This window comes from Trichogramma pretiosum, unplaced genomic scaffold (genome assembly GCF_000599845.2).
Source record: "Trichogramma pretiosum strain Unisexual culture from Peru unplaced genomic scaffold, Tpre_2.0 scaffold41, whole genome shotgun sequence".
Lineage (NCBI taxonomy): Eukaryota > Metazoa > Arthropoda > Insecta > Hymenoptera > Trichogrammatidae > Trichogramma > Trichogramma pretiosum.
The window spans coordinates 349249-362222 of record NW_019640824.1 but is presented as its reverse complement, the minus strand read 5'-3'; the positions used below and the strand labels follow the sequence as shown (position 1 = coordinate 362222).

Sequence of the window (12974 nt, the reverse complement as noted above, 5' to 3'; positions counted from 1 at the left end):
GGGGGGGGGGGGGGGGGGGGTGATAAATCGAACACAATTCAAATAATAACACAAGTGCGTATTCGTGTGCGCCGTGTTTTTCGGCTTTGAAATAAATTAAGTGATTTATTTGGGGACTTGTGATAGTTTTTTTTTTAAATCTTTTAATATCCATGCTCATAAAAAAAAATTAATATCATATATGCTTGGTGATGATCAAAGTCGTTACATACATGCTCATATCGTGTACACACGGGCTTTACCATAAAAATGTATGAAAAATTAAAATATAATGCTCATAAATAGATGATATATGTGAATATATGTGTGTGGCGGTGTGTGTATAATCGTGTATAATGACTTATGCGTGTGTATATAATAAAATTAAAATATCGAGTAACATTACATTAAAAATAAATATTTGGAAAGGCATGCATTAGCTTCTGCAATAATAAAAAATATATATCGCTATATGATCTTTTATGTATAAAAATCTCTCGAAAATGTTTACGATCAAGCGTTGTAAAAAAACAGCGTGTAATAAATAGCACCACGAGAACATAGATAAAACTATTGCGTTTGAAGGAGAAAAAATTAATAGCATAATTGATCTCGAGAATCGGAAGCATTTTCGAGCAAACTCCGGCAACAGGAGCGTCATTTTTAAATCATAACATCAAACTCACAACATTTTCAACGTTGCAACGCGTATGTCAATCGATTGCACGAATAACCCTACGTAAATATATAGTAACTCTACACTGTGCTCTCAACCATCTTAAGTGAAAAGTCATCGATTATTAAATCGCGCGTAAATCTCTAACGTAAAAAGTGACAAGCAATTATTTTTGATTATAATATAGATTATTATTCGACTTCATCACGATCAGGCACTTGATCTATAATAAAATAAGATCGAATAAAACTTTCGACCTATACTACCACGATCGATGCGTCAAGATTCAAGTGTTATTAAATACCAACAGTTTTCAATCCTTGTATTCATTTCGAAGCTCGTACGCGGGCGCTAATCATTGGAATTCGCGCAGTGGCGCTGCACCGCTCGCAACGAGTATACGCGGATTTTTTGTTGTCCTCTGCCTTCTGCGGTGCTGCACAGTCTTCGCGTCTCGACTTATACTCCGCCGCGAGAGCTCAACGACCAAAAGTAAAAAAGGCACTCGTGAGCGCGGAGCGTACATATAAAACAGTCTTTGTGCGTATGTGTCTCAGCATCGAATGTCTAATTGACGAGATCATACATGTATGTACTCGATCGGTCTTACTCACGCGTATATCGCGCGCAGTGCGTGCGCGTGCATAAATAAAGATCGTCGCAGAGCTTTGAAAAGTCTTTGATTCATCGGAATCGCTTCGGAGTATTGCACTCGACGACGATCGTCTCTCGTCGCATAAAGCGAGCTCGATCGTGTATACAGTACGATAAATAATTAAACTCTCGCTTCGATCATCGAGCAGTCTCCGCTGCACTTGAGTGTGACTCGAGTAAATAAGTATGATAATGCGACTGTGCTTGTGTGAGTGCGTGTATGTGTGTGTGTGTGCGTGTACGTGAGTAATACGATGAATGAGATGAGAGGTGACTAAAAAAACGTTTAAAAAAAAAAAAGAAATAAAAAAAAGGAAGTAATCGTGATCAAACTATGACTACGGAGCCGGTATCGTCGTCTCCATTGGGCGGCGAGTGACTACTACTAGTGTGCGAGGGCGGCAGCCTACTGGCATTGTTAGAAACGGCAGTAGCGGCCGCCGACGACGAAATTGTCTTGAGATCATCGTACCTAGTGGCCGGTGAGCCGTTCGGGCCCAAGTCGTCGTGGTCGAGGCGCGAATTGCTCGCCGCCAGGCCGCTCATCGAGTGGCAGTGCATGATCGGCAATCCGTGATGCTGATGCTGATGATGCTGATGATGATTGTGTTGCTGCTGCTGCTGCTGCTGCTGTTGAGACTGCTGCGAATGATGATACATGGGCATCGGCTGATAATGATGATTGTTGTGCTGCTGCTGCTGATGATGCAACATTTGCTGATGCTGCTTCTGTTGATTATGCTGGTCCGGCTGCTGGCCGTTGTGCTGCTGCTGCTGTTGCTGATTATGATGATTATGATGATTTTGCTGTTGGCTGGGCGCAGGGGGCGGTGGAGTCTGGTGATGCTGCTGCTGATGGTGCATCTGCTGCTGCTGGCGATGATGGGCCATCTGCGACTGCACCACCGTGTAGGCGATCTCGCGCCTCTGCTGCTCGCTCATGCCCGACGTGTCGACCAGGCCGAACTCCAAGTGCCTGTTGATCATTGACACACACGGTCGACTTTGAATTAATCGCGATTCCCAAAGAGGAGGCGATATATTTCCTTTGACTCGATACGAGTGGTGTATGGACGCTTATATACCCGGGCGTAAACGCGTACGCGCGCGCAAAAGGCACAAAGATATACATAGACGCGAGCGAAGAAGCAAAATTTCTGCAACTTACTTTCTCAGCTCATCCGGCAGCGGGTGCTTCGACGATGGACTCCTGTGTTTGCTCCTGTGTCTCCTCCTTGGCTCGGTTGTGCTGATCTGAAAACGGTTGTACGTTCGGGTATATACGTAATTCCGAGAGAGGCGCGCAAAGTTTTCCAACGATTAAATATTGTTAAACCATGGCTGCCTTTATCTCTCACTCTATATATATAATGTGTACTCTATCATCTCGAGAGTTTATAAAGCGCCCCGAGTTGTAAACAACACTGCAGTTTCTCGCGCGCGCGCGCAAGCGTATTTACATCGTAACTTTGCTATCTGCATCTATGTGTATTATATAATGCGTGTATGCGTTAGATGTAGATGCGCGCAAGGATATGTGTACGTACGCCAAGCAAGCACGCGAATTCGACTGCAGCGTATAACGAAAAGCTTCGAGCTTTTATGCTACGCTATGTGTGTATATAAAAGACAAATATTATATGTATACGCTTGTGTATATGTACTTACGACTGCCCTCTGGATTATTTCGCCCTTTCTGCGCTGAGCCTCGCGCCACTGGGGCGCCGAGTCGACCATCTCGTGCCTGCTGCAAAAAGATAACGAACGCGTGTGCGATGCAGTTTTCCAAAAATTTTTCATTCAAATTGCATGTAATTTATATCGAGGTCACATTTTTTTGTATTAATTATAAAGAGCACATCCTCCGCGGATGTTATAGTTATGTCATATGTACCTGGAATGTCGGGAGCTTCTGTGCCTCCTGCGATGCTTTCTGTGGCCGGACTTTTGCGTGGAGCCGCGCGACAGCTGCGACTCGCAGTCGGACTGGCGATTGTGCTTGCGATGGCCGCGGCTGTGACTGCGCCGACGACCGTGGCCACCACCGCCGCCGCGACTGTGACTGTCCACCGAGCTCTGGCTCTCCACGGAGCTGCTCCGACGATTCAGCCGGTTCAGCAGCTGTAACAACGCACCCACACCGATGCACGAGACATACAGAGATGAAAACTCAATTTTTTACACGGAAACGTCCATACATAATTAATTCGCTGCGGGCACGTATAGTACTACGCGCGCGCACGCGAGATAATGAAACATTTTCAATTTGTGAAATTAACCGCGTGGAATGCTCGTTGCATATTTTTGCGGCAGAGAATGTATAATTACACCGAAATGCGTATTTGTATTTATACTCTTTCGCCGTAGTGCATTTAACAAAATATTTCATTAATTTAAATAATTATATGTAAACCAACTTTATCCAACTCAATTACTTCTCATGGCCAGAAACATAAAAAATTGTCGATTAAATATAGTATACAAATTCGTTGTGAATTCGACTTACCGTCGAAGCTGCTCCGCACGACCTCACGGATCTCGGACTGGACGACGTGTACAGGCCCCTGGGCTGGCTCTGGGTCCAGGGCGCGCTCCTCGTGCTCCTCGGGCTGGGATTCTGATTGTTGCGCGACGCGACGCTGCCCCCGCCGCCGCCGCCGCCGTGCGCCAGGCAGTTCTGGCTCTGGCCCATCTGGCCGCCCTGATGATTGCCCTCGACGTAGCCGCCGACCATCTCCTGGCCCTCGACGACTCGGCGCTGGGCGCGACGGCTCGGCATGCGGGTGAAGCTCGGCTGCGCCATGCGCCTCATCTTCGTTCGTGCAATAATGCGCGACATTTTGAGAATTATCGTCGTTTATATATTGTAATCTTAGTACGACGCGACGTAGTGTGCGCGTGCAAATTGAGCAACTTTCGAGCGTGACGCGATAGTGGTCGAATTCATCGGGTGTGTCCAAGAGACGGAGAATTAGCGCGCGCGGGCTCGATGCCAGAAAACGAACTCGCAAAAAGTCCCAAATGAGCAATTTGGAAATTCTCTCACGCGCGAAGCTCGTTAGGACAACAATAGCCGCCGTACATACGGAAGTAACGAACTAGTGGCATAGTTCGTAGCGCACGCGGTCACTTATACAGCTTATGCACAATGTGGCGCGTATATATATATAGGCGAAATTATGCCAAAAAAAAAAGAAAAAAAGAAAAGAAAAGGGAAGAAAAAGAAAGAAAACCAACCTGTTGCTGCTTGTCGCTGATGGCCAGGCCGGAGACGCTGGTCATCGGCGGGCTGTAGGAGCGGAAGCGCGAGTACGGGCTGAGCGGCGGCGGCCCCGTGGCCATCAGCCGGAAGAACGCCTGGTGGTCGATGCAGCAGCGGAAGAGGTGACGGCAGGCACCGCGCGACGGCGTCTCGAAGCCGTGCGTCCGGTCGGCCGAGTTCTTCTCGCTCACTCTCAGCATGAAGTACTTGCCCTGCAGGTTGCACAACGCACACACAACAGTGCATGGAATCAATGCATGAATGGGGATGCAAGAGAGAGAGAGAGAGAGAGAAAAAAAAAGAAGCGACAGAAGGAGGTATACGAGGGAAAGGAGTCTATGTACTGTTATAAGGTAACCATAAATTGGTTTGTAGCGCATGTGTCGGATGACTCGAGAGCTGCAGGCTGAAGCACGCGACACGCGACACCCTCGCTCGCTCTCGATATTACGTGTGCGCAGCCGAAAGTCGAGATTTTGCGTGCAACGATCCTTGTTACATTGTGTCCTATATAAAGGCGAAGAGCACCGATCATATGTGCTATAAGCGACGAAAGGTGTGCACGAGGCACAGCTCGATCGAGCCTCTATACATATACTATACGCGTAGGTACGTGTGTACCTGGAATTACGCTCCAGTTGCCGCGAGTTCGCTCTCTCATAATGTCGATGTATAGTAATATCGCGCCAAGGCAGAAGCTGCTTTATATTTATGTAGCATAATCACGAATCAGGTGAACGAATTACACGCACGAGCTCAGGACTACAATCGAAATTTAAACAATTAAAAGCTGCCAGCTCAAATTTTTGTCACTTGATGCATGTAATTGACGTAGATAATTGATCGTTGAGGTCTCAAAAATACATACGCGTAAACAATGAATACTTTGATAAGTACTGTTCCCGTAGCTATTTCTGTATCACTACTCATTCCGTGGTTCATCTTGCCGAAATCATTCAAAAATGTTCTCTTATCTGGGTTTCTGTTAGTTAGGGTACGTCAAAAATGTTTCACGAATTTTTGTTAAGTACTGTTGCAAAACTTGCTATCATATTGTAATTTTTATAAAACTAGTTCATTCTCACGAACCGAAGAATGAGTTTGTTTATTTCTCATTTCTCCGCAATAATTATATCGTGGCTAGAAAAATTCATTAGACATAATAAACTCAATGTAATTTCTTCACAGATATAGTTATAATGACTATATAACTGGTAAACAACTGTAACAATGAGTATACTCAGTTACATCTGAGTTTCCACCTCAATAGGTCGATTCATCATTCGATGAAATTTTATGAAGTAAAATTTAATAAAATTGTTCAATATCGCCCTGAAAAATCCGTTTGTTATTTTATCGTCCATTCAACGTAGAGTTCTTACATATCTCAATAATTGATATAATGAATTAGTTTTGTTTCGCTTACATTGATAACTTTGAAATAAAATGGTTTGAAAAATATTATATAAAGCTACCTACACGGAAAGATAGCGTAGGTAAAGAGATGTGCTTGATCTTTTGTTTACATCAAGCATCACATGTATGTATGGTACGACCTCTCCGTGCGTTGCCCAGCTCAGTATTTTTCTGCGCGTGCCATTGCCGTACGCTACGCGGAGGACTGTGTCGCGAAACTGACCGAGCATACACATGACCCTCTTCACAGACACACAGGTTTTCGAATTAAATAAATCACAGAAGAGTAGTATTTGCCAATATTTTCTTGTTTAGTTAGTTTGATTTGTCAAATCATTAACTGTTAACAAAATTCTGAATGAAAAAAATGGATACCGGCGGTTTATTCAACTGTGTTGTCAGGTAATTTGAATCTTTCGAAAATGAAATTATAAAGATATCATAAAATAAAACTTGATCTTATTGAGGTTATTTCAGGGGGAAAGAGGAGCCAACTGATATGTCTAGTATTGAAAACGATCGCGAGATGATTGATAAGAAATCCGACCCAAAAAACTTTCAACTCCTACCATTTCCATCAGCCAATTCGGTAAATGTTGATAATAATATGTAAATCATATTTTTTAACTGAATATTTTCACTTAACTTTGATTATCCAACAGATGAAATCTGGTACGATGAATAGTGATACAATCCACGCATGTGAAATGTGCGGAAAGGTATTTAAAAAAAAGAGCAATATGAATAGGCACATCGAATCGTTACATAATTGTGTTACCTACTCATGTGACATATGCGACAGAAAATTTACACAGAAGGGTAATCTCAAAATCCACGTCGATACGATCCACTATAGTGTCAGACATATATGTGATGTATGCGGAAAGACATTTTCACAAAGATATCATCTTAAAATTCACATTGACCAAAGGCATGATGGGTTTAACTGCGCGTGTGACTTGTGCGGAAAGACATTTTCAAGAAAAGATAATCTTAAAACTCACATTGATTCAGTGCATGATAAAATTACCCATTTATGTGACATATGTGGAAAGAAATTGTCAAGTAATGGTTATCTAAAAAAACACATCGCTTCAGTGCACAATGGTGTTAGACACGCGTGTGATGTATGCCAAAAGACATTCTCAAAAAAGAGTAATCTCAAAAGACACGTCGATTCAGTGCACAATGGTGTTAGACACGCATGAGATATTTGCGTTAAAAATTTGAAACAAGAACTGATTCAAATGTGAAACATTAATGCGGTGCATGAGCGAAAAATACAATCTCATAACACTCATTGATTTCATACATCACTCGCGTCTTACAACTTAATGAACGTACAAAATTTGACGAACGCGTCAAAAACATTAGTTAAAAAAATTGTATTTGTAATTATATCGCGAGTTTCTCCAATATTATTTCATTATATAAAGTGGATGTTTATGTTATAAAAACATCAATAAATTTTTTGAGAAAAATCAAACAAATCATAAGTTGTAAGCCAATCAAATTGTAAACCCTTTAGTTAATGCAGTAAGTTATTTTTCTCAGTTAGTAGTATAACAATCATTGTAATATCATCTTTTCAAATCTTAGTGAAGATTTTGGTAGTGTCCAACACGGAATATGTTAACAGAAAAACACAATTTCTTTTCCTCTGGAACTCAAAAATAACTGAAGAATAAATACATATGAAAGTACTCATTATTTCCGCGTAATAATATAATTTTAGTACCTCAATGAACAATTATCAAGGCCCACTACTCGCGTCGAGTAACAACAATTTCAATCGGATTCGTATAACACGTGCGCAGAATCGAGTCTTTTACACGTTTTCGCCGTTTGATCGAGAATCTCGTTGGTTCTTTCTTTTTTGCAGTCATTTTCGAACTCATGATTCATCTTCATCGATCGCCTACCAATTTATTAATGTACAACTCGGCCAATGTACACCGGACTGTAATCCGCGGATATATAGCGTAGCAGCAGCGCCCGGGCGACAGTGAAACATTCGGCTGATTTTTCTTCATACACGAACTAATCCGAGGTACAAAAAAAGGGTATGTATAAGCGCGGGTTTCATACAGGAGGTAAGCAAGACAGAGAGAAAGAAAGACTTGACGAGCCTCGGTGTACTTTATGTACCTTGTGATAGATTTTGTTGATGCGCGGCCAGTAGTAGTTGCCAACTTTCGTCTTGTTTCTCAGGAGAATAATGCCGCTCGGTGTCAGTCCGAGGAAATATTCCACGCAATCTTCTCCCTGTGCAGATATTTCGGTTTTTTTGTTGTTGTTGTTATGGCTATACATAGTGAATGTGCATCCACGAGCTTCCAATATGCATATTATACGGGCAAATTAAAGTTTTGCAACAATGGCAAAATCCTTGAAAAGCTCGTCGCGCACGAGGGTGGGCTACATTACTCGGTGGTACTCACCAATACAGGATGAAGATCGACCCCGTACATTTCCAGCCATTTCACTTTGTCCAAGTAATTCAGCTCGGCCGCCGAGGGTAACTGTCCGCTGTGCGCAGGGAAATATGACAGATGATTGTTATTTTTTCGACCGACCGATTGGAAGGCATTGTAACATAATCTATGATCGTTGAAAAAAAAATTAAGTGAAAAAAACTCACACTAAGGTTTTGTGCAGCTCGACTATTCTCGCTTCGAGCTCCGAGGTTTGATTCGCCAGGAATCGAAATTCGGACACGTAGCCGTACGAGTGACGCCTTGGATCGTAATCCCCAAGCTCGGCTGGAAAAAAAGAACGAAAAAAAATGAAAATTACGCAAAATTACAATTAGTATAAAATATTTTTCCATTAATTTAATGTTGAAAAAAGAGAAAGATTAATGAAAAAGCTCGTCGTAAAATTGCAATTATATGCTCGGCCAATTTACATGTTATATATTACGAGAAAAACATGTGCACACGGGCCGGCTCAAGTCCATACGATTCCGACTAAAATGTAGCAGCAGCAGCGGCAGTGCAGGCGGCGGCAGGGGGGAGACGCGCCAAGAGCGCGTCGAAATTAATCCTTGGGACTCGACGCATAACAAAAATGTCATATCCTCGTCTACATCGCTTCAAAAATTCGAGCGAGAATGTAAAGCGCGTACGCGTATTTGCGTTTAAATTGAATCCCGTATGCCCTGATACATATAAGCTTCGAGATATAACGTACGCGTGTATACGTACGCGATGAAAAGCTTTCGAGGAAGGGGAGGGGTGGAGTAAAGCTTCGCGTCCAACTGCTTTACAGCGGATGACGTGCACGGTGCGCGTAGATATAGGTAGTACACGCTATTCACGTAATCGCGAGGCGGACATCTCCTGACGTAGAAAAAGTATCGTTCAAATACGTTAAAAGCTCTCGCTCTCTCTCTCTCGTACTGCGCGGACAGACGAGAGCTAGCTCGAAGCCTCCGCTATACACATGTACACTCGTCGGTCGTGTGTGTGTGTGTGTGCGTGCGGAAAAGAGATGAAGAAGTGGAAGAAGAAGAAGAAGAAGTCGACGAGCTTCAATGAGCAAGTAAACATAAAGCAGATTAGAAACCGCAGCGGGCTTATAATACAGCTAGGCGCTTGTAACAGCAGCAGCTCGACTGGGACACACAGACTCTTCTCGTGTGCAACAGTGCAAGTCGACGCGTATCATATATAGCTAATAGTCTCGGGCCGGCCGTTTCCATTACCCTTTCGCCGTGAAATTAGAGCGAAAGTTTCTTATCTCCCGCGGGTAAAAGTATAATATATAGTCTACGCGTGTGTATGTGTGTATAGAAAAAGAACGAAAGGAAAGCTCTAGCTAGAGTAAGAGAGAGAGAAAAGATGATAGGTAAGAGATAGACAAGCAAGAAACGCGGAAAAGAAGCTGCAGTAGCAGTCTACTACTGCCACTACTACTATTGCACTATCCGAGAGCTGATGCACAGCTGCTACTACTGCAGCCGTAAGGAATGAAAAAGACGCTCGCTAGTTACATATTACTCGGTCCTATCAGGCCAGTAAGATTCAAAGTCTCTCTCTATCTCTCGCTAGACTATGCGTAAGTAAGTGTGTGTATGTGTGTTTTTTTCTAGCTGGCTAGTACCATATACTCTCTATACGTGTGCTTGCACGCGAGCGCGCGGACAAATAGAGAGATATATCACAGAGTCATAATGTTTGCGTCTCATTCGCTATAATAGCTAGAAAGAGCCCTTGGCGCCATCGTATCTCTTACTCGCTCTCTCTCTCTCTCTCTCTCTCTTTACTGTGTGTATATGCACTCGCCAATTTGCTACTTCTACTACTACTGCTGCTGCTGCTGCTGCTGCTGCTGCTGCTGCTAGGCGTGTTTGTGGCGCGAGACTCAAATGGATATGGCTTGGCTTTGTTTTCTCTTTCTCGCCCAGCTCTGTCTCGCTCTTTCTCTCTCGGACCTCAGAGCTCTGTGTACATGTCTCTCTCTCTCTCTCTCTCTGTTACTGGAGCACTCGGCCAAAAAGCTTCGGCAGATGTGTATCGCTGTAGCGCGCCGTTGGCCAAGAGGCTAGCACAATTTTTTCTCTCTCTCTCTCTCTCTCTCTCTCTCTCTCTCTAGCGTACGCTTTTCTGCGCGATGCATACACGTATACCATGCGTGCATAGTACATTTGCTCATTGAGCTCGCGAGATTGAAAGATATTATACGACGATGACTGCAGTCTCTCTCTCTCTCTTTCTGCTGTGACCGACTGACTGACAGACCGCGATGTTTAGTCAAGCTTTTCATATCTATATGTGCGTCATCTCCGCCCGCGAGACTCCAAGCTCGAAGACGGGTTTTTCATTATAAATATATTATACGTATACGAGTGCGCGAGTTATCGGGCACGTGGCTTCAGACTCGCGAGTCGGACAGTAATGTGGATGCAGGTACTATGCGAAAAGCAGCCTGGTACATTTTCGGATCAGGTATATGTGTGATGTACGGAATTTTCACGAATGCATTATGTATATTTGCTGTACAGAAATGAGATCGGATCGGTATGGAGCGTCTTTAAACTTTGAAATCGATTTTTATAGAAAACAGATGTACATATGAGTTTTAGCGGATACAAGCGGTATTGGGGTCTAGAATCTCGACTTAAAGACTGTTTTTCTACGTTTTATAAGATACCAAAAGCGCGTACAAATCAATGTTCTATGTGTGTAGAGAAATTCAACAAAGTATACTTTTGATTCATAAATATTGCATTGAATATTGCATTGTATATAAATTAAAATTATGTTATATTAAAATAAAATATGTTTTTTATTAATCAAACACTTTATTGTCTACTCCTATGATTTGAATATTGATTTATAATTATTGTTTTTCGTGTAATTGGTTAATTTAGTGTTTTGTATATTTTTAGTCCTACATGTCCCATTAGCTGCACACACGCACTAAACAAGCAAAGTACAGAATAATGGTTACATGAACCCTCAATGCCCTTTGGATATACGACCCAATTCCGATATTAGTTTCAGAATCAAATTTTACTTAGCAAGGCGCTTCGAATGGGACGCGTGTGCATGAGTGCATTGTACTCACATTGAACGACGTAGGCGCCTAGCTCTGCAGCGAGATCAAAGGAGACCGGAAGTCTGCCCTGCAGTATGTCCTGTTTAACCTGAAGAAAAAACTGGTATCTGCAACAAAAAGAGAAAACAAATTGAAACTTGGGTAAATTTAATTCGTTGTATTGACATTTCAATAATACGTATAGATTTATGACATGAGAAACGCGTTTTTATTCTATCAGAAAAAATTTTTTTTGTACATAAAATCTCACAGAGATTTATCCATATAACAATTAAGTACCTATCAAAATGTTCATCGTTTCCGGGGTTTCTCTTATATCTGGTACCTTGATGAACAACTATGAACAACGGTGACTTTTAAAAGTTAAATAGAATTGCTCACATATGAGCTATGCACTTCTTCGAAAGCTCGTGCCGCAAGTTTAAAAAGTGTACCTTACACACGCGCGTAAGCCTTTGATAGTGCAATCCAAGAGCAGCTTTTATGTATAACACGCAATACTACATTAACGGCTGCAGCAAAATGATTTTACGAGGGTTGGAACATCCCCGGCGCAACGATATAACGTGAAGCAGAGAAAGGAGGTTTATAAAGGAGCGAGGAAAGTATCCGCGCTGTCGCAAACTCTTGCTCGTGCGAAGAATGAGATACAGAAAAAAAAGGAAATCGCCTAGGATCCAGAGCTTTTTTTTTGCTGCACTGCGTTAGATATATATATGAACAACTTATACTGCTACGTGGCAGGAACGCGTCTACGTATATCCAGCTACACGGCACCATGTGTCAGTAAAGAGAGAGAAAGAGACAGAATCCCTCTCGGTCGCTTTTTTTTACGAGACGAGCAGCAACAACAACAACAACAACGACGACGACGACGACAACGGCACCAGCACGACACGCTCGTCCTGTTTACTCTTTTTACTTGCGCGCGCGAAACCCGGGAAAAGACAATAAAAGCCGCATTGCGCGAGTGACTTTTTTCGTGCGCTTCCAACACGCTACGTACCATCTATATACGTGTATATATAGACACGCACGCGTATATATAGAAAAGGGCTTTTCCGCTTACATCGCGTGCACCGTTTAACTTTTCTGCCTCGATTGTTTTTTTTTGCGCTCACGCTCTCTCTCTCTCTGTCTGTCTCGATTTTTTTTTCATCCAAGCCAGACGCGTGTACGATCGCGCGCGCGCGCGCGTGCGGGTGAAAGTGTGAAAAAAAAGGGCGGAAATAAAAAATTACCGGAGTCATAAAAATTGGCGATTGATTTTTCCAACCCGCCTATACGTGTACGCGCGCACGGAAGAGAAAGAGCGAATGAAAAATATGTATACGTAGATAGGGGGAGGAAGGACAATACTTGTACAGCTTTATAATTCCCGCAAGCTCGCGCGTGCCCAGCGCACGATCGGAATTAATTATAATT

The 12974-nt window shown here is 42.8% G+C and overlaps 1 protein-coding gene across 1 annotated transcript in view; it reads right to left on the bottom strand.

The window, feature by feature from the left end:
- The window catches only part of LOC106656602 (band 4.1-like protein 4), a 68618-nt gene that overhangs the window by 2451 nt on the left and 53193 nt on the right, over window positions 1-12974 (bottom strand). Inside the window, exons 4-13 of the mRNA XM_023463252.1 lie at window positions 11559-11656; window positions 8629-8749; window positions 8429-8516; window positions 8136-8252; window positions 4547-4783; window positions 3816-4121; window positions 3204-3430; window positions 2978-3056; window positions 2478-2563; window positions 1782-2285 (exon numbers count right to left, since the gene is read on the bottom strand). Of these exons, the coding sequence (XP_023319020.1) occupies window positions 1782-2285; window positions 2478-2563; window positions 2978-3056; window positions 3204-3430; window positions 3816-4121; window positions 4547-4783; window positions 8136-8252; window positions 8429-8516; window positions 8629-8749; window positions 11559-11656 (1863 nt within the window). The remainder of the gene's footprint in view (window positions 1-1781; window positions 2286-2477; window positions 2564-2977; window positions 3057-3203; window positions 3431-3815; window positions 4122-4546; window positions 4784-8135; window positions 8253-8428; window positions 8517-8628; window positions 8750-11558; window positions 11657-12974) is intronic.